This window comes from Cydia amplana, chromosome Z (genome assembly GCF_948474715.1).
Source record: "Cydia amplana chromosome Z, ilCydAmpl1.1, whole genome shotgun sequence".
NCBI classification, from domain to species: Eukaryota; Metazoa; Arthropoda; class Insecta; order Lepidoptera; family Tortricidae; genus Cydia; species Cydia amplana.
Genome location: NC_086096.1, coordinates 554,351 through 577,312, shown reverse-complemented (window position 1 = coordinate 577,312; position 22,962 = coordinate 554,351). Strand labels below are relative to the sequence as shown.

At 40.8% G+C, this 22,962-nt stretch overlaps 1 protein-coding gene across 1 annotated transcript; it reads left to right on the top strand.

Annotated features, from left to right (window-relative positions):
- The first annotated feature begins 1,680 nt into the window (after positions 1-1,680).
- LOC134660944 (transient receptor potential cation channel subfamily A member 1) lies at positions 1,681-22,949 on the top strand. Its single transcript, XM_063516831.1, has 21 exons — positions 1,681-1,846; positions 3,191-3,281; positions 3,678-3,747; positions 7,159-7,284; positions 7,684-7,824; positions 8,614-8,769; positions 8,866-9,105; positions 9,944-10,051; positions 10,729-10,907; positions 11,571-11,735; positions 13,796-13,910; positions 14,356-14,525; positions 15,138-15,282; positions 15,573-15,827; positions 18,238-18,526; positions 19,151-19,356; positions 19,495-19,683; positions 20,906-21,178; positions 21,533-21,692; positions 22,364-22,494; positions 22,815-22,949. Exons 1-21 carry the CDS (start codon positions 1,720-1,722, stop codon positions 22,947-22,949), a joined length of 3,471 nt encoding a protein of 1,156 aa, XP_063372901.1. The 5' UTR covers positions 1,681-1,719.
- The last annotated feature ends 13 nt before the right edge of the window (positions 22,950-22,962 follow it).

The window sequence follows — 22,962 nt, the reverse complement described above, 5'->3', positions numbered from 1 at the left end:
AAAGAGTGGTAACTCCATTCCATACATCAGTTTTCTTACAAAAACGCGAGTTATTTTGTAGTCGACATCTAGCGTCAAGTAGCGGACATTATCAGTTCTGCTAGTTGACATTAGATGTCACAAGTGTCGCTACTTTCGAAAAATGTACTACTAAAACAATTTATAACTAATGTTATAAACAGAAGGAGTAAAGTTTCGGTGCATCCGGTTATAATATTAGCTGAAAATTGTTGAGCATTAGAGTTCTAGTTTGCCGCGACATCTACGATGTATGAAGTTACCACTCTTTCTTTACTTATATTTCTCTATGATTTAAGTGTTGCAATTTATCTTTTACTAGCGACCCGCCCCGCCGGCTTCGCACGTTTACACAAAACCGTAACAAATAATACACTTAAATCTTCTTCAATATTGATAAGCTAAAACCGCATGAAAATCCGTTTTGTAGTTTTTGAGTTTACCGCGAACATACATCTTATACCTTTAAACGAGCAATTCTTGTTTATTTATTTATTATTTATAATATAAATAATAAATAAATAAATATATATACATATAAACATATAAATTTTATATGTTTATATGTATATATATTTCGGGGATCTCGGAAAATTTCGATGAAATTTGCTAAATGGGGGTTTTCGGGGGCGAAAAATCGATCTAGCTTGGTCTTATCTCTAGGAAAACGCGCATTTTCGAGTTTTTATATGTTTTCCGAGCTTTGAACGGTCTCCCAGATATTACACATAAACAGACAGGCGCGGCGGGGGACTTGGTTTTATAAGGGGCAGTGGTAAGGTACGTGATGCTCGTTCTTGGAACTTCTTATTTCCATTTGAAAATTAGATTACTCGTACCTCTAGTACCTCCCGCGTCGATTGATGGTCCCTGAGGTATATGCTATTGAGTGTTCCTTACATCCTGGCTCGCTAACATACACAGCCGCGCCCACTCTTAAGTTAACTTCCCGCTTTCGAGAGTTGCTCCACACGAGCTGTCAGGTCACCACAGACTAAATATCGTTACGCGCGCTATGTATGCCCGAGACAGGTATAGTATCATATGACATGATGTTTGAGACAAGTACTCCTCCGTCTAAACTTGTACATACACTACATCCCTACGTCCCTATTTAGGGACGACACTTCATTTATATCACGTAAAATTTGTGTAGACATTATTTTTGAAGTTTAGCATATTCATTAATGTATTTAGAAATGTAACGAGTAGGTAGGTATACTATTTTTTGTTAATCCAATCCGCTCATCCGCTCTGTGCACCCGCGCCAATTATTTATAATTCTTTATAATATTATCATTGACCCGCGCCAGTTAGCGGACGCCGCCCTCGCTATGTATGACATAGGGGTAGTTGAAGTTTGACATTTTTACCTACAATTTCAATAAACTTTACCATAGAGAAAAAAATACATAGATTGCTCACTCCATACATCAGTTTTAATACCAAAAAGACTATTAATGTCGGTGTCTACATCTAGCATCGAGTAGCGGAACTATCAGTACTGCTACTTGACAATAGATGTAGCAGTACTGATAGTTCCGCTACTCGATGCTAGATGTAGACACTGAAATTGATAGTCTTTTTGGCATCAAAACTCATGTATGGAGTGAGCACTCTTGTCTTATTATATTTCTCTATGACTTTACCTACAACAACTTTGTCCCGCAGGCTGCGGAGAGCGGTAACGCCGAGGACTTCATGCGCCTATATCTAAGCGAGCCTTCGCGTTTGGCCGTCCGGGACGTCAGGGGGCGCACCGTCGCGCACCAGGCCGCCGCCAGGAACACCACCAACATCCTGCACATCATCACCAACTATGGCGGAGGTAGGAAAAATACCTGACACGTCACGCGGTCACAGCGATAGTACATTGTGCAACGAGGGGGGGGGGGGGATAGGAACTATTGGACATATTGGACTATATTCTTACCCCCGGTTACACACAATGTTTTTCATCACACTTTCGAAGAGGAAACTAAATTTTAAGCGCATAAAATCTTAAATACGGTGACATTTTTTTCACCCATTGTTTGATAGGTTAGGCATCGAAGGCACATACCTATCTGGCATTCAGCAACGGTTTTTTTCATACTTAACTAAACGGTGCCACATTTCCTTCACAAATTAACTAGACGGAGCCCCGTAAAGCGGAGCTCCTATTTCTGGGCGGTTTGTCCTTCGGGCATCTGAAGCTATCAGAATTGTGCTTCTTTGAATGTCTCGGTGCGACGAATGAGTATTAGAAATACCAATACAAGTAATGGGAACGGCGCGGCGGGCTGGATGGAAAACCAATAATTTATGTTTCCACGACCACAGCTAATATAAAGAAAGTACTACATTTGTCAAGTAGCAGTACTGATAGTACCGCTACTCGATGCTATTTAGATGCTAATATTCTTTTTGGTACTAAAACTGATGTATGGAGTGAGCAATCTATGTATTTTTTTCTCTATGGTAGTACAGTGTTTGTTGATTCGCATACCATTAATCTTTGTGGTATTAAATCTGTTTCTTTTTCGCTGTGCGTGAGCTCGTTAGCACGTGTACAGTCGACGTCAAAGATATATTTACATTTTTCGCTTTATTACAAAGGAGTAAGGTGCAAAAGTGTGATAATATCTTTGACGTCGACCATACCTATAGTTATAGCTTGCCTAGGCGTGACTTAGGAGCAACAGTACAGTACAATATTGAAACGCCTATAAGGGCCATTTTATTTAAAGTTGTCCCCCCTACACTTTTAATTTAATTTGTGAATTTCTATGTTATTTCTACTCAGAATCACGAGCTTTTTCTATCCTAATAGGCGAAAAAAAGTGTCCCAAGGTTTTTTCCATTCCGTTACCATTTTTCATAGACGTTGTGTGGCGGTCACGGAATGGAAAGATCGAAAAATGTATGGAAATTTTGGAACACTTATTTTCTCCTATTAGGATCAAAAGAACTCATGATTCTGAGTAGAAATAACATAAAAAATCCCAAGTTTGAAAAAAAGTGTAGGGGACAACTTTAAATAAAATGGCCCATAACCTATCTGGAAGTCTCCCGCCGCGTCTGTCTGTGTGTTTGTATGTTCGCGATAAACTCAAAAACTACTGAATGAATTTTCATGCGGTTTTCACCTATCGATAAAGTGAGGGTGGTTTAGGTGTAATGTATGTTTCAGATTTAAACGCACAAGATAACAATGGCAACACGCCGCTGCACGTGGCCGTCGAAAACGAAGCGTTGGACGCTATTGACTTCTTGCTGCAACAGTAAGTTCCTCGTCATTACCATCACCGGCATTATTGTCAACATTTGTGACGTTATCTACATATGAAAAGGGATCTCATTGTCGATGGCGCTTACGCCATTAATAACTATGCTCCGATATAAATACAATGCCCCGCGACGCTGTGCGGCGTAAGCGCCATCGACAATAAGATCCCTTTTCATGGATAATGCCCCATTTATTTCTCGCCATCGTTAATACCGTTTATCTACAAACATATCATAAACCCCCTATTCCTTACTTTTTTAATCACGTCACGTGGCATTGGATGGGTATATTATTATGGCGCGATATATAACACGAATTTTCATGGCGCACTGTAACCTAACCCTTCCAACTCCACTGCGCACTCTTACCGTAATCACGTGTTTGTGTACAGACACGTGGATACCGGCATCAGGAACGTGAAGTGCCAGGCGCCTATACATCTGGCTACTGAGCTGAATAAGGTAAGGACCGAGTGTTCCTTGTCGAGTAGAGTCTGTTCGGAAAGAGAAGAGTCGTGGAATGTATTAGGCCCCATATATTCCACGACTCTTCTTTTTCCGCACACTCTATCTGTAACCTAAATGTCTAAAGTCCCCCGCTGCGTCGGTCTGTTTGTGTGTATGTATGTTCGCGATAACGGATTGAACGGATGATCGAATTTTCATGCGGATTTCACCTCTCAAATCATCAATAGAGTGATTTTTGAGGAAAGTTTCAGGTGTGTAATAATTTGTTAAGATGTGTTATGTATCCAGTGCGAAGCCGGGGCGGGCCGCTAGTTTCGCCTATGTAGGTATATTTCATCGCTGGTTCTCTGTCAGCATTTATACAACGTGACTGTTAATATGCTTAGACAGATATACGTGTTTGACGCCTTTTATTGACAACCGAATGTGCAAATGCCGTGTGTAAAAGGAGTTTGTATGGAGATAGGATCTTATTGAGGACAAGGGGATTACAATGCGAGACGAAGGTCAAGGGATATTAGGGCGCGGGCACGCGTTATTTGGCTGTGGGGCTGGAATTAGCTTAGATCTAGATATTCTAGATGGTTGATTAAAGACTAACCGCACGGGCCTATACTATTACTATAAATGTGAAACTAACTCTGTCTGTCTGTCTGTTACCCCTTCACGCTTCAACCGCTGAAACGTTTACGTAGGTGTGGAAGAAAACAGGATAGTTTTTATCAATCATTATTACTATCACACGCAGACAAAGTCGCGAGCAGAAGCTAGTCTTCTATTCAGTATGTATTCCGGCTGTGGCCTGTAATACGATACGAGCAAAAATATGTAATTCATACGGGTGTACCGCGATATAGTTTCATTGTTTTTACCTTAAATTTCGACGTTACAGTTTCAGCTAGTTGCACCAGCTGTGGTAGACCCGTTTGTGTAATTAAATATGTGTACAAAACGCGAGAGTTTAAAGTGTTAATACGAGCAAAAATGTAACTGTAGGTTGTACTGATCAACTTGTTCAGCGACTTTTAGAAACCACTTGTGTTTTGATTTGTAATATACACTTTAAAGTTATTCTAATACGCAATGTATTGGCTGTATTGCGAATTTTGTTATGTTTAAGGGGTGACAAGCAACGTCAATCACAATGATAATTACATTGAAGATAATATTTATTTTGTATGAAAAATAGGAATTCTATAAAGACTTTATATTAATGTTTAATTGTTATTGAACAAAAGTTTCACCGTTTGAGGATTCCAATCTATGTTTTAATTAGGTATTTGTATTTTAATATCTACAGAAAAGTCGCATAACCTTAACTCACATCATATCATAGAAGTTTTTGACCCTAAAGTTAATTTGGTCTGACTCTAGAGCTCGTACCCGCTGTGAACTAGCCCTCAGGCCTTATTAAAATATTACAGCCAACCCCCAGATGCATGCGTGGGCCTTATTTTGTAGGTCCTCGTTTGGGAATACGATTCTTCAGCGCACAGGTGTATTTCTCGTTGTCAACATATTAGCTATTCAGGTTCAATAAATGCTAAATTTAAGTGTACCGGTTAGTATAGAGCCAATTGTTGGGCACTGCAGACGTTCCTAGACAGTTTTTATATTGACAACTACTTATTTATTGTGAACATTATAGTGCAGTTTGAAATGAGAAGAAAAGAAGATGTTATAAGTTTAACGTGTGTGACGTCGTATCGACTCGGAAATCGGTTAATACGTCGACTCAACGTATTAACCGATTTCAGAGGTTTTTTTAAATTAGGAATATTACGCAAAAATCTGCGTAGGGGGCGCCACTACCACATTTACTAACAATCTGAGGGTCTTCGCAAACGAGAGAGTCGAAATGTTGTTATCTAACCTCTCTGTCACCCTTGCATATTCGAGCAATAAAGAGGCAGATAGCGGAGTTTCGATTTTCGCGTTTCCCGGCAGGCCCTTTGTAAACAAACCGCCTTGATGTATCTATCAATGTCATATTTTATTGTCTGTGAAAACTTGTCAAAAACAGTTTAAGGCACAGTATCTATAAGTTACTCTATGGTTTATGATGAGTGCTAGTGCTGCACTCTGGCGGCAGAACATTGCAGTAATACTCCCTATTAAAAATTTGTTATAGTTTTGAAATGGTTATAACACGACTTGAAAATCGCTTAGGCTGATTGACGAATGCGAAATGAAGTAAAAGTGAGGCGCGAGATACGCGCCAATCACCAACGATCGTAGAGGTCTTATCAAAACCAGTTCAAAATAAAAAGTGAAAACTGAATCGGTCTCCAGTTAAATTACTTGTAATAGTTGTAATTTTAGTTAAAACATTAGTTTTTAAAACTTTTTTATATACTTACTGCAATTAATGTTAAAGCTTTCACAATGGACTCAAAAGCAACGCTTTTCGGAAACAAATTGTGTGGACGTCCTACCTATTTCGGCTTTTTGGCCGAGTACCAAGAATTCATTCGTTCTTTTTTCTCGTATTGTGTTGAGGCACGAAATGTGACCTGGGATGACGTAATATTTAAGGAACAATCATACACAAAGCGACCTATTCCCACAGACCCCACAGTAAACTCAATGAGGTAGCTTAAGTACCTAGGTGAATAATTAAGATAAATAAGATAAATACCTAATTAAATATATTAAAACATCAGTAATTCAGAAACAAAACATCGAAACCTAATTACCTAATGCTCTTGCAAGGATTCGAACCCGGGACCCCCTGGTTCGTAGGCAGGAGCAGCACTGAATAAGCAAGGAGTTCATAATGCTATCTTTTTGTGCAGGGCGATAGTCTTAAAAATACCAGTCGCATTTGACTTGAAAGCGGCGGTTGAGCTACTTTCGAAAGAATTGGCTGTAACAAACGGGTGTTCTTAAAAAGCATTACTTTCTAAACAAAATACCTTTAAAAAGTGATGTATATCTACTTCATTTTAGGTAACTTTTTCGCCACTCAACATATTAGGGACAATGAGAAATCCATGGATTTTTATTAATTTGCACAGTAGGTACCTACATGTATAAACAGCATCACTCTTAACGGACCATCGGTGGACCTTATGCCTTTTGTAATAAGGTTCACGAACTGTCCGTTAACAGTGCGGGCGATTTTTATTCCAAGAATTTAAGGGCTTCATTAGGTTGCTTATTAATTTTCTTTCGCCGAACGAAACCTTCCTTCTTCCTTCAACGTTTGGCTTTTACCAAAAAACCTATGGCGCTGTAAAGCGAAGCGAAGTTTAGAGTCCTTTTTCTTTATATTCTTTTATTAATATAGCTAGAAATAGACGGGTAGGTGTAGGTAGTCGCGAGATACTGTCGCGCCAATCATATGCCAGGCCTACAGCACTGTAATTTAACCTATACTTACAAATAAACCACTTACTTGTATAGGTGTCGGTGCTCCAGACGTTCGCCAAGTACAAGAGCCAGTTCAACGTGGACCTGGGTGGCGAGCACGGCCGCACCGCGCTGCACTTCGCCGCTATACATGACCACGACCTGTGCGCCAGAGTCCTGGTAAGGTCATTCTATCCCAGGCGATCCAGGTGTCGAATTACAGGAGCCTGTTAAACAGCTCTGGTCATTCATGGCCACGACTTAAGGATGACTCACAGACCGGTCCGTGGCCGGGCCGCATCACGTGATCACCTGTCATCTGTCATAGAAAAGTAAGCGCCGGAAGCTCCGGCCCGGACGGCCCGGTTTAAGAGTTCTGGTAATGTTATCCAGGTGTAATGCCATAGTGCCCATAGTAATGGTAATATCTAAAACTTGACCAGGCGTTATACTGGTTTGGAACGAACGAAGGAAAGTTTCGAAGTCATAGGTTTTTTTTTTCAAAATTTATCACATTACATTTGCTTTACTTTAGATTTGAGAAGTGTGAAACAGCTAGCACATTGACAACGTCCACAGATTACCGACCTGGGCGCCATCTGCAAGCGCCCGTGCAACAACGGCTACTACCCCATCCACGAGGCCGCCAAGAACGCCTCCTCCCGCACCATGGAGGTGTTCCTGCAGTGGGGGGAGTCTCTAGGCTGCACCCGGGAGCAGGTAGACTTAACACCATCAAACGGGGGTTGAATAGGGACGGTAGGGGTGAATAGAAACAAAACTTGAGATGAGACTTCCCTCGTAATACAAATTGAAAATAATAGTACGAGTATCTAGATGTTGTATGATAAAATTTGTGAGGGTGGATTTTAAGAAATGTTCAGGTAAATCTCACTTCATGTTTTGTTCTCATTCACCCCTGCCGTCCCTATTCACACCAGTTGACGGCACTGAAGTCATTTACCCACCCCCCACCCTCTCAGAACGGGGAGGGAGTTCCTGGGCTGCACATACGAATAGTTTTAATTGACAATATGTTATGAAATACTTGACGAGAAGCGGTCATCGGCGCCCAATACTCATATTCGTTCCATGCACGCCTGTGGCGCCGCCCTAGCGGGTGTAACATGTTGCTCATTTGACAGTTGGCAGCTGCAAATTAGTAAGAAACATGAATCTAGTATTTTAACTGATCAGGCATGAGGGGTGGGGGGAAATGACCGAACGGGATAGTCTTATGTATCTTTCAGTAGGAGTAGCAGAGAAAGCGCTATTATTGTTTGTCACAGTCTCCCTTTTTTTTATTCCCCACCATAAATTAGTATGGATTATGGTGGGCAACAAATAAATTCGACCAATCATAGTGTCGCATTGCCTACGTTTTGTCCCTTACGGACGCACGCGAATATCACATCTATTAGGATCCTACCATCTATGGTAAAAAACGACACGAAATTTTCAGTCCCGTTTATTTGTGAATTTTGAGTTTCTTATGTTTGTATCGTCCAGATGATCTCGCTATACGACAACGAGGGCAACGTGCCGCTGCACTCGGCGGTGCACGGCGGCGACATCAAGGCCGTGGAGCTGTGCCTGCGCTCCGGAGCGAAAATATCTACACAACAACATGACTTGTCTACACCGGTGCATCTGGCGTGTGCCCAAGTTGGTTAACCTATGCATGTTTACAGGATTGGTAGGCTATTTTATTTATAGTTGTCCACTTCAATTTTAATGTTCGAAACCCTCTGTTTTCCACAGGGCGCTCTTGAAATCGTCAAACTGATGTTTACAATGCAGCCAAAAGAGAAGCTGGCCTGCCTGACCTCGTGCGACGTGCAGCGCATGACGCCGCTCCACTGCGCCGCCATGTTCGACCACCCGGACATCGTGGACTACCTGGTGAAGGAGGGCTCCGACATCAACCCCCTGGACAAGGAGAGAAGATCGCCCCTTCTTCTGGCCGCCTCCAGAGCTGGATGGAGAACAGTTCATACTCTGGTAAAGTTAAGAAGATTTTCAGATCTGCTCGTGATATTTGGTCCGAGAGAGCTCAGACAACACTTTAGAAGAGAAAAGAAGTTAATCCTTTATTTTCGCTGCCTCTAGGGACGGCGGACGGTACACATGCTGGGTGGGAAGGTTATGAACAGAAACATCCCGAAAACTAACGACTTTGTAGAGAATACTAAAATATTTAGATGGACAATATCTTAATATTTTAAGGAAGATTTTCACTACTGTACTGTAATTTTCACTACGTGCGTTCCTAATTTTCGCACTTGTATCGTAATATACTATTTCCTTAGAGACATTTTTTATCTTCTTCCTTGCTCCATCCCACTTTAAGTGCATGAGGTCGGCTCTCCTAATTATTTTGCGCCACGAGATTCTGTCGAGGGTTGTGAGGGTTGTTTCCTTACAGACATTATTGACTAATTGATTTAATTAACACTTATATCTCAAAATACAAATTCAATAAAGTCTTCTTGTATATTTACGGCATTATTTATAAACATCTGATAAGTTATGAATAAAACTATTAAAACGGATTATATCGCGTATATTGAATTTATACTACATCCCGACGTTTCGAACCCTTTACAGGTTTAATAGTTTTATTCTTGTTTTATTTCATGAGTAACTATCGCGGTAACCGAAGACAATTATGTCTGATAAGTTAATCCGCTGATGATCGTCGTTTGTCCCAATCTGTTGCTATGTCATAGAGAGGGAGAAACGATGATCATAAGCTGATTTACTTAGCAGACGTTTATGAATAACGCCATTAGATTATATCTCATGACAATATAGTTCTTACCAACTGTATACTTGCCAGATCCGGCTGGGTGCCGACATCCGGCTGAAGGACATCAACTCTCGCAACGTGTTGCACCTGGTCGTGATGAACGGTGGCAGGCTGGAAGAATTCGCTGCCAACTGCAAGGTAATAGCAGAACTCTTAACCAACTATCGATAGAGATATGCCAGATCCGCGGACATAAGGCTGTACATCAACTCTCGCAACGTGTTGTACCTGGTCGAGGTGAACGGTGGTAGGCTGGAAGAATTCGCTGCCAACTGCAAGGTAATAACAGAACTCTTAACCAACCATCGATAGAGATATGCCAGATCCGCGGACATAAGGCTGTACATCAACTCTCGCAACGTGTTGTACCTGGTCGTGGTGAACGGTGGTAGGCTGGAAGAATTCGCTGCCAACTGCAAGGTAATAGCAGAATTCTTAACCAACCATCGATAGAGATATGCCAGATCCGCGGACATAAGGCTGTACATCAACTCTCGCAACGTTACAGCAGGCTGGAAGAATTCGTTTCCAAGTCAACTGAAACGATTATGCTTCTATGGAATTTATTGAAACACTAGCATCTGACGTCACGATCAAATTACCTACTCTATAATTTTATACGGGTTCTTTAATAGAAATTGTGTATAGAAATAGCTGCTGTCTAAGTTTCTCTGTTAATTTCTGGTGCTTTATTTATTGCATGCTGGTGTAAAATAATTTATTTTAAATACCTAGTACAGTCGAATACCATGTTAACCATATCAGACCTAGGAGAACATCGCTATAAAACCGTCACTTGCCAATTTCCCCTCCAGGACCGCTGCGAGAAGAGCCTAGCCCAACTCCTGAACGAGAAGGACATGGCCGGCTGCTCCCCCCTCCACTACGCGAGCCGCGAGGGCCACATCCGGTCCCTAGAGAACCTCATCAAATTAGGAGCCTGTATCAATCTGAAGAACAACAATAACGAAAGCCCTCTGCATTTTGCTGCCAGGTATGACTTGATATCTTAAGCATTCCTTGAAAACTTCGAAGGAGGAGTTTAATTTTCAATTTTTTTTTTGTGTTTCTTGATAAATTTTTCGAAGATGGCGGTACCAATTTGGAAATGTTTGAAGGCATTTGCCGCGGATTACGTCGAGACTGTATCGATATTGTATCGCGCTGAATCAGGGCTATAACTGCGAAAATCGAAGTTCGCAAATGGCGGGCATCTTTTTCTGTCACTCTAATTATGCCTTCATTGGAGTAAAAGGGAAGGATCCCCACAATTTGCGAATATCGGATTTCGCGGTCCGCCCGCGGGGCTGTATTGAAGTAGAAATGTAGAATCGTGTTTACATGTCCGAGTGTATATATATGACCAGCGACAGCATCGCGACTGTATCGTGGCATTTTTGCGACAGTATCGCTTAAGGAATAGCTGCAAATGTCGCCGTGTGTAACTCTTACTTCAAAGTTTGTCGAATTGTCATCAATTCAGAATCTGATCATTGGATCCTAGAGAAATGACAAACTCCTCAAATATTTTAGGCTCGCCTTTGGTGATTTGGGTATTTTTACAGTATCTCGTGCTTTCGAGAATCACTTGGGAAAGTGGAACTACTAGTGAAGACCATATAATGATCGCATTTTAAATTGTTTTGACATTATTCAGATACGGGCGTTACCACACAGCCTGCCAACTTCTAGACTCTGATAAGGGCACGTTCATCATCAACGAGAGCGACGGCGAGGGCCTGACGCCGCTGCACATAGCGTCGCGCGAGGGCCACACTAGGGTCGTGCAGTTGCTGCTGAACCGAGGGGCACTACTGCATAGGTCTGGGATTCTGAAGTCAGTTAAAATTGTTTGGGCACGGATGAAAGTAAAGAGAATGAAAGAGTTGCTGATACATTTTTAAGCCTATACATATAGTGTCCCACCGTTGGCCAAACAGCTTCCCTGTATATTTTATACTTTCACTCCTCCCGATTAGGGTTTGCACGACGGATCCGAAATGTATGGGAAGATCCGCGGATCCGGATCCAGATCCGGATAATTTCATACATATCGGATCCGGATTGCAAACCCTACTCCCGATTAAGTGCAATTTCTGGCCAGCTGTTAAAACATGGTTGGATTTTTCTGCCAGCTCCTCTTAGGTCGACCACTCATGCGTTTACGTTATAGGACATTCCTAGAAGATTAAATTTAATCATTTTAGTTTGAGTTACGTTGTCCGTTCGCCTATTCGTCTCTCTGCCAATGGGCTGTATCTCACGGGCGGCCACACCAGGTTGGTGTTTAACCTAGGCGCGGTGCTGCTTAGATATGGGAGTATGATAAGGGAATGGATGGCAAACTAGAGAGTGTAAGAGCTCGATAGAAGATTAGACGTAACACTTTGTTAGGATTGTTTAACCAAAGGGAAACAGTTGGAAGATAACAGAATGAAAGGGTTTCTGATAGAAAATTCAATTTAACAATTTGTTTCGTTTGCTTACCCGAAGGGACATAATAGGAATCCTAATCGAGGCATATTCTTACTTTAATGGTAGGTAACTTTTATTCTTTACTATAAAAGCTGAAAAATAGGGGCTTGCGGGTGAATTTTATCCCAGCCGAGGTATGTATAGTGCTTGTGGTTGTCGTTGTCGATGAATGTGAGTATGTGATATGACAAGGGACCTTATTGTCGATGGCGCTTACGCCATTATTAACGATGCTCCGATATAAATACAATGCCTCGCGACGCTGTGCGGCGTAAGCGCCATCGACAATAAGATCCCTTTTCATAGATAATGCCCCATATTACCATTGTGACGAGTTGTGTCCATTTCGTGGTGCACTGAATGTTCTGTTTTTCTGCTTTTGTTGTCTGTACATGTTAGTACGTGTTTTGTTATCGTCACAAATTTATATCTCATAATTATATTTATCTTTAAATCGAAAGATAAAGTCAGTGTTCCAGTACCGAGAGGTTTTTCAAAGTTTTGCCAAACTGCGACAGCTTAGGTTTTACGAAACAACTTTAACAATAGAATCAATCTTAAGACCGTTTGGCTGTCTAATAACTATAAATCATTGACTGATCAGCCGAAATTTATGAAACTTTTTAGGGTTGCTTAGCCAAAATGTTTTTCTTGATTTCGTGGTTGATTTCAAAGCAAGCATTGTTCATTGATACCTAAATACCAAATGAATTAAGGACCAGGCAAGGTATGAATTAAGGACCGACCTAACCACAGCGTCTCGCACTCGCACCTTTAAATAAAAATTCGGGGCGTCAACGTGTTTTACAAAAGAAGTCTTTTAAAGATTAAAGTACTTACATGTCGATTAGGTACGACTGTGTGCTATTACAAATGCAATGTTGCAGCATTGGAACACGGGAGTTATCATAATTTACAACATTGTTGATAAAATGCGTTGAGGAATTGAACTTTCTAACTCAACAGCAACCAGTAAGGCTGCGTTCCCGTTCCCACTACGTATGTCGTAACGACAGATAGTCAGTCCTAGATGTACGAGAAGGGCACAGGACGATTCGTTCTCCATGTAAATGTACAGGCCACAACGCACGACTATCTGTCGTTACGACATAATATATATATGTATATTAAACATGTTTAAAAGACGCCCCGTTTTTACTCGTGGTGCGCAGCGCGCGCGCCACATTTAAATATTTAAATCTTACGGGAAGTTGAATCGATTATCATCGGCTAAAAGATTCATGCATGTAGCTAATAATTTATCAATTAAATTAAAAGTACCTGACCCGTTTTCTGCTGCTACAACGCTACATGCTACATCAGCAATGCTTCAGTCGCAATCTGAAAACACCTTTAACGTTGCCCATTGTTCCATTATTAGTACTAATGTTGTAACCGTCAAAACAGGGACCACAACGGCAGGAACCCGCTCCACTTAGCGGCCATGAGCGGTTTCACGCAGACCATCGAGCTGCTGCGATCTGTGCACTCGCATTTGCTGGACCAAGTGGATAAAGATGGGGTAAGCACTACGTACAGCAGCAATAGTTGCTAAGCGGGCGAGGTGTTCAAAATGATCTTGACGCGACTTTATTGTTAAGAGAATAAGAGCGCGTCAAGGTAATTTTGAACACCTCGCCCGCTTAGCAACTACTGCTGCTGACTGTACACAGAGATCCCACACTAGCGTCTTCTGAGCATCGGTGTCTATTCAGCGCTATGGAAAATGGCGTCGCTGCGCAGTTGCGCCAACGTGGCCGAGCAGCAGCCAACTCCAGGTTTAACCGGTTAACCCAGTGTCAAATTGTACTGGTAACCATGGTAACTCCAGGTTTAACCGGTAACCCCGGGTTAGTGAATGGTGCAAGAGGCCCTTAGAGTTCTAGAATTACTCATAATAGGAAGAAGTTTTATGACGAATGAATTCGTAATTGATTTTAAAAACGTTTTACTTCTTTTTTTCTTAGAACACGCCCCTCCACCTGGCCACGATGGAGAACAAGCCCAACTCCATTGCATTGTTGTTATCGATGGGCTGCCGCCTCAGCTACAACAACATGGACATGAGCGCCATCGACTACGCCATTTATTACAAGTTCCCTGAAGCCGCGTTGGCTATGGTCACTCACGAACAGAGGTATCTTTTCCAAGTTGTTCATTAATGCCCGTCGTCTCGCTCGCCTCGACAAGAGCGACGGTGCGGTGACATCTTTTGACACTAAAAAAGATCCAAAGGGTAAAAACGGGACCCTTTTACTAAGACTCCGCTGTCCGTCTGTCCGTCCGTCCGTCCGACTGTCTGTCACCAGGCTGTATCTCATGAACCGTGATAGCTAGGCAGTTGAAAATTTCACAGATGATATATTTCTGTTGCCGCTATTACAACAAATACTAAAACAGAATATAATAACGTAATTTTTTTGCTTTTTTTGTGTAATGGCATGGAACCCTTCATGCGTGAGTCCGACTCGCACTTGGCCGGTTTTTGATGATACAATGCAATTGAACAGGCCTCCAGGGTATTTACTATGTATTTGTTTTGGCGTGTGCCCGATATTTTAGACATAGACATAGACATAGAAAATTTTTATTTAACACCACATTGAAAAATGTTTACAGGCAATGCTACAAAATATTACAAGCCTTAGAATTAAACTTAAATAGGCACAAATTAATTTGTTTACATGTAGATATAAGTTTTGGCACAGTTCTCCTGAGTGTGACCCTGCAGCTGCACGTTTTGATCCAGGGCTCACGAAGTAATGGCGCTGAGGTCCGACCGGCACCCGTGCGTCACGCTCGCCCTCATCGCATACATGCCCCGCGTTTTCGAGGCCGTGCAGGACAAGTGCATCACGAAGGCTAATTGTAAGAAGGACTCTAAGAGCTTCTACGTAAGTACAATAACAGGTAACGCTTGCAGTGAGAGGGTCCGGGGGTTAAAACCGAAAAAGGGGACCTCGGAATGAGAGATAATAAGCTGGAAACTTGTATACAGCTTCCGCGTGACCGCGTGAAAAAATGTTCGGAATAAATAGGTATTACTTGTTGCTAATTTGATTAATTTTATGATCTACAATTTTAATCTACATGTAAACAATATTGGACCAAGAATCCTGGATATTTACGACCAACGATTCTTATGACTTTTGACCTTAAACACTAAGCGGCTTTTCCACTTTAGATCAAATACAACTTCGAAGCCCTTTGCCCTGTCCTAACGGACGACGAAACGAAGAAACAGGACGCCGTCCCCAAATCACAGGCCGTACCGCTCCCCGCGTTGAACGTAAGTAGTATAAACTTTATTAATAGTATATTCTTGTCACAGATTAAGTATTCTTTTGGCAACTACCAACACTCAAAGGAGGAGATTGAGGCGCTGAGGGTCGCGCTGAACGACCCGAAGTATAGACCCGAACCGTTGTCTGTGGTCAACGTGAGTCTGACGCTTGACTTTGGAGCTTAGCCATGGGATTGTGGGACACTAAAATACATGACAAACATGTGTCTTTTATGACACGGAATCTGCTAGCAAAGAACATCTTGCAGTCTGCAATTACATAGATAATTGACATTTCCTTGCAGCAATGCAGTTTGCTGCAATGCTACGCTAAAATTCTGTCTGTAAAAGCAAATGAAATGTTACCAATAATCATAGAGAAATAAGTTTACTTATTTTTTTGTGGCTATATAGCTGATTCGGGGTCGAGAAGGAGTGATACCCATTCAAGACCAATTGCCAGTGCATTGCATTGCATTGATGCTATTGAGAATCATGGGTAAAACAGGATGAGATGAGGATTGAGGTGCGAAATAGGTAAATTTTCAGTGCACGAGTGTTGTCATTGAAGGTCAATATTTCGCGCCTCATACGACAAGAAATCCATTGGTCGTTCTTTGTTAGTCCTCTCGTCTGTTATTTTAGTAAAAATGTCCAGGTTTCAAATGTATTTTAGTGTTGTCACCATTCATGTGTATGTCACGTGTATGTCACTAATGCCATGAACTGGGAAATAGTGTCATGTACTTAGTTGTTTTGGTTTTCCTTTGCGTTACTAAACTTTGACCTGATATCATTTAACCCTGATCCAATCATCTTTATTATGTATACATACACTGCTTTATCATGGCCTTTTTTTAGTCATAAGCTCTCTATGATGTATTTAGGAACCGTAATAATCGCATCTTGCGACCAAAGAGTTTAATTTAATAATATAAGTATGTATAGTAACTTAAATTATGACCGCCATTGAAATGAAATGAAATGAAAATAATTTATTTGAAACAACACAATATTTATATTAATAGATGATAAACATGTTACATAGTTATGCAATTGTTGTCCCAAAGAGGATACCACTCAGCATGTGTCAACATTGCGGCATTGATCACATCGTTCGACGATTAATTTTGAATACAAACGAAATTTCTACAGATATTTGAATTGAGGTCAAATGAAACTTGTTGGTGCACATGAGGAAGAAAGTAGGCATGAGTGAAGAAGTCAACACTAGGTGTAATAAACATAATAAAAGAGATAATTAATCAACTCTTTACTGTCGAAAATTTGAGTGATACCGTGATACCAACATTTATTTATTAGTTAGTTGGTTTGTTCGGTCTTACCCGTATTGACCTTTCTTAAGTAATAAAATTGGTTATAGAACATTTCGTAATTAATACTTTAAATGATACAAGTGCGAAATATAGGAAATTCGAAACGAGCGGCGATACATTAAAACACGACCGAAGGTAGTGTCTTAAGTCGACACGAGTACCTGTACATTATTGCAGGTGACTAAAAAACAACCTGTATAGAAAGTTAACATTTACCAACCTAACCTCATCGAAGTGTAACATAATCCCTGTAAGTATCTCATTATTCCGTTCCCTTTCCCCTCAGTTCATGGTAAAACACATGGCAAAGCTTATAAGCACCGGTTGTGGGTTGTACATGTTACACACACTTGTATCAAACACACACATAATATATAAGCACATGTAAAATACAACTCACTATGTGTTACATACAATCAAACAATGTTAGGTGGGCAATCAAGGGATAAGTGCCTTCACTTTACGTCAAATATTAGATATAGAAACGGGGTGTGTAATGTTTTTAATAACAACTATTTTCGAATTTTCATTTTGCATAATTTTGAAAGCAGAAATGATTATTTAGTATAAAAACAAAATGAATAAGAACAAATTTCATAATTTCAGTATTAATAATAGTTTAGTTGCATAGTAATGTATTTGCATAACAGGCAATTAGTATAATGATCACTTTGTATAGTATTTAATGCTCATAACGATATAATGTTCATAGAATATAAACGCCTACTGAAAATTGATAAGCAAAATATAAACGCCCCACTGCTGGGCACAGGCCTCCTCTCATGATCGAGACTAATCGAGAGGGTAATAAAACGTATTATAAAATAAGTCGGTTCTGGCACTTCGCCGGTCGCTGCCGCGGCACGCTCGCTTCGCTCGCTCGGCTCGCGCGCTGTAGGGTCGCAGTTCTACCTAACACTCCTCCTCGCTTCGCTCGTGGATATGGATCGGATATGGCAGTGTCAAACAAGTGTCAAAAGTAACGTTTTTGTTTGAAGAAACGTCACTTTTGACACTTGTTTTACACTGACATATCCGATCCATATCGTTTCTATATTGTGAGAGTAATTTTATTGTACATTACAAAATGTGCCATAAAACACTTCACTCTTCACTCTCTGTATATAAAGGCACTTGCTTCCCGAGGCTCTCGAGGTGCCTCATGTGGTTCCTCGAGAATCACCTCATGAGGCACTTCACAATGGACTCACTAAACCATGACATTTCAGGCGATGGTAGCCCACGGACGAGTAGAACTCCTCGCGCACCCCCTCAGCCAGAAATATCTTCAAATGAAATGGCACTCGTACGGGAAATACTTCCACCTAGCCAACTTGTTGTTCTACAGCATCTTCCTGACGTTCGTGACGGTGTATTCGTACTTACTGATGATTAATACAGACTCGAGCTTTGATGACGCCAAGTGTGAGACGAAGAATACAAATAAGACCGGTACAAATGACACAGGGCAGAATAGCACGGAGGTGTACTGTAGGAACAGAGGAGATTTTCATGCAAGTAAGTACAGTATTTATTTAAAAAAAAACAACGAGTTGCACTCCGGGAGTGCCGGCAGAAGTGAAAACTCAATGACATTGTAACAGTTTTTCGATCAGGTCACGTGTCCGTCTTACGAATCTTACGGTCACGTGACCTGTCGCGAGTTTAACATTTTGTCCCCATCACAAAAAGTGCACAGCGCCACTAAAGAAGTTTTCACTTCAAAAATTGATTGTATAATATGTCTAACTTCAATTTTTTTCCATCGAATTCGCATGTATAACACAGACATTGGTTAATGAAAAACAAATGACAGAGAAATAGGACAAACGAGACATTTTTCATGCTATAATATACTGTATACTCGTAGCTACGTTTAAATCAAACACATTACTTAGAGCCCTTTCCTACTTCTGTGGGAACGGTTCATTACTGACTCCCGCAAAAATCGTAGGTACGTTACTCGTTTATAAATAGTGCTAACTTGCTAAGGCTGCCTTTCTACTCAAACGGAGATGAGCTGAGATGAGAAGAGACTTGCGCGAATCGACGGATTGGTTTCTTGTCTCCGCCTCAATGGAAAGGCAGCCAGTAGTTTGCTTACATTGATATCTATGTGCTCTAAAATGTGCTTCTCCCCAGATTTCGAGGTACTAGTAACCATGTATACAAGTACGGTGGCCATCTTGATTCACAACGCGCTCTGCCTGGTACTAGGCGCGTATAAGATGAAAGAGCAGAAGTGGCACTACATGGTCGATCCGTCAAATCTGGTGTCGTGGGTGCTGTACGTATGTTCAACGATCATGGTTCTACCGACGGTGCTTGGGTTTTACACTGAGATACAGGTGGGTAGATGTATTCTGGCAAAACAATTGTGTGTGTTCAGAATGAACTTGATGCGACTTTATTGTTAAGAGAATAAGAGCGTGTCAAGGTAATTTTGCAACTTCTGCTGCTGACTGCCTGCCAATACCTATTTCCAGTTCTCTGCCGCGTCGATCACCGTGTTCCTGTCCTGGTTCGAGCTGCTGCTCCTGCTGCAGAGGTTCGACACGGTCGGCATCTACGTGGTCATGTTCCTGGAGATCCTGCAGACGCTGCTCAAAGTCCTGATGGTCTTCTCCATACTGATCATCGCCTTTGGACTCGCCTTCTTCATACTGCTGTCTAAAGTAACATTTGTTTACCTATTTGTGGGTCATCCTCTGAGAATATATCTGGTGTCTAATGGGGTTGGCCGGTCAAAGTATTTAGCAGAACCGGCATAGCAATTGTGTCAATTTTTTTAATGGAATGGTATGCCCTGGATACCAGCCATTTGAGCCAAATCTCATAGGAAAAGGGGCAAGCTAAGATGGCACCATCTATGCATACCTTTGACAGTTGCCAATGCCAACCTCACTGCCACGACTCTTTTCATTTTGTATGGGTCGCGGAAATTAGACCAGAGACATATTTTTTGCGAATGACCCTTGAAAGGGATTGGTTGGTCGCATAACGGCTTTTCTCGTATTTTAGCTATTTAAGCGTGGCTGTAGAAATGTTCAAATATGTTTAATTATAGGTACCTACACAAAACAATCATTCGTATAAACAATACTTTATAAGTTATTGTACACATTACTGGACAAAATGTGCTCTTTACGCCAAGGACGCGTATACGCGATTTTGGCATCATTTCTACAGACTCGCTTGTGTAAGTAATATTCCTTGCTTGCTTGCGATCATGACGTCATGATAAGCTTGAGCTAACAGTAAATAATATATTATGTTGCTTATATAAAATATTGTGATCATGAAGTGCAACTGGCTATTCGATATTACTATAATCAAAGAGAATAATATATAGTATAGAGGGTTATTGTCATAGTAAATTTTGTAGATAAAGAAAATTTAATTTGACTTTGACCCATGTTCTTTCGCTGATATGTGTTAAAATTGTTAAATATGAAACGGTGTCGCAAACGCCATCTACTCGAGTATAGGCCAAAGGTTATTCTCAAATAGATAGCGCCACCATATAAAAATTAAAAATGGTGGTGGTTAAAATGGTAAAAATGGTGGCACTATACAGCGTATAGTGTAAAAATGTAATTAGTTATTGGAGTAACTCTTTGAACGGTAGATAGATACATAGGTACTCAAAAAGCTTTTAAGTACAAATTATACAAATACTTAGACTTGTGACAATATAACAAGCTTTCAGCAAATTACAATCAATACTTAGTCAAGTACCTACACTATTACGTTACGAGTACTCTTTACTAAGCTATATATTCTTAATATTCTTCTTAAAGTTATTAACCCGTCTATAATTTGTAAAAAAAAAAACATTTTATACCCGCCAAGCGAACTGCATTGCGAATTTCAACTGTCACATCTAAATCTTTTCAGGGTCACCACTTGTCTTTCAACAGCATACCAATGTCTCTGATGCGGACGTTCGCAATGATGCTGGGCGAGATAGACTTCGTCGGTACTTACGTGCAGCCCTACTATGAATCAGAGACGGATAGGGTCCTACCGTTCCCTATGCCGACGTTTGTGATTCTGGGGACCTTTATGGTGTTAATGCCAATTCTTCTGATGAATTTGCTGATCGGTCTGGCGGTTGGAGACATTGAGAGTGTTAGGAGGAACGCGCAGTTGAAGAGGTTGGCCATGCAGGTGAGTAGTGTAGACAGTTTTTGAGGTGATTTACGAGTACAATAGTTCATCTACACACATATCATGAACCCTCTATTATGCGTTCAAAACCGCAAATTACGTTGAGCATAAATATGAACTGTTTTGTTACACTTACAACAAAGTTCTTATCTATCTGTGTAAAGGTTATAATAGCGTAATATGTTATAATATGTTATTTCGAACATCTCTGAAACACAAAGGAATTTTATTAGACCTGATTTCTAGTATCAGTCTATTTACGTGATATTGCGTGTGTGATTCAATGTAGCAATATCGGTCGTAATATGCGGTTCCTGGGGTCATTTAGTCAATGGTCTTGTCTGTAATTTCCAGGTGGTGTTACACACTGAGCTGGAGCGGAAGCTGCCCACCATCCTCCTGGAGAAGGTGGACAAGAACGAGCTGATCGAGTACCCCAACAACAAGAACTGCAAGCTGGGCTTCCTGGACCTCATACTGAGGAAGTGGTTCTGCAATCCCTTTACTGATGACGGTTCGTATTTCATCATTGATACTAACGGACATTTCTTACTTCGTCGGGATCTTCCTTTTTTGCATTGATTTAATGTGTTATGTCTGTGTATACCCTGGTTTGATTGGTGCAATTTGGTTTTATGTTTTAAAAATGCGACAAGAAATTACTATAAGTCGTTACCTAGTCGACAGTGCTAAGATAGTACCAGTATATAATTTTTAAACAATACAAGAAGTTTATCGTCTTCACATTTATTATACCATGCAATTTTATTTATTGTCAAAATGACTAGAGTCAATCCGATGTTAGAAATTTACAGTTGCAATAGAGCCTGTTCGGAAAGAGAAGGAATTTGGAATGTATTGGGCCCCATATATTCCACGACTCTTCTCTTTCCGCACAGACTCTAAGAATAAATTAGTGTATAATGTGTTAATATATTTATTTATTTAGAAATTTAAATCAGGCTACAAGGCCCAAATTACAAATACCTTACAGACTAACATACATATGTATTTTATAAACTTAAAACTAAACACTAGTTATTTAGTCGACAAAACGACGTGACTCTGCTGCATCGGCTGCTCTTATAAAATAATTATTTATCTTATAAATTTATAATATATGATAAATTTGTTGAAATTGTCACAAGCTCTATAGTCTCTATACTGTGGTTTTTGAAATTCCAGCCAGTCTCGATCTCGTGCTGGAGAGCAGTGAAGACTACATCAGCGCAGAACTAGACAAGCAGAAGAGAAGATTACGGGAGATGTCTCAACTTCTAGAACAACAGCACATGCTGATACGGCTTGTGGTACAGGTAAGGCGAATCTTCTTCCGGCGATTTTGGCCTCGAATGTCCAGTCCCCATATGTCCAATCTCCAAATGTTTATTGTACGTCTAATTCCCCAAACGTCTGATTTCCCTGTTGGCCTAAATATGTACATAGAAAACTTAAACTCGACATTGATTCTTCAAACACTGCCTCCTGCAGTAAACGCATGCCCATTTGTCATTGGATGATCTATATGACACTTTTGTACCTATGTTTGATATATATAAACTTTAAATTGACACTTAGGCTCCTGTGCTGCCCTCTACTACTAATAAGTACATAATGTACCGATATTTATTTTCAGAAAATGGAAATAAAAACGGAAGCCGATGACGTAGACGAGGGCGTGTCCCCGGGTGACACCCGCGTGGTCCCACGGTGGAGCTCCCCGCGCATCCGCAAGAAACTGCGGACAGCGCCCTCTTTTAACAAAAACTAAAATGCCATCTGTC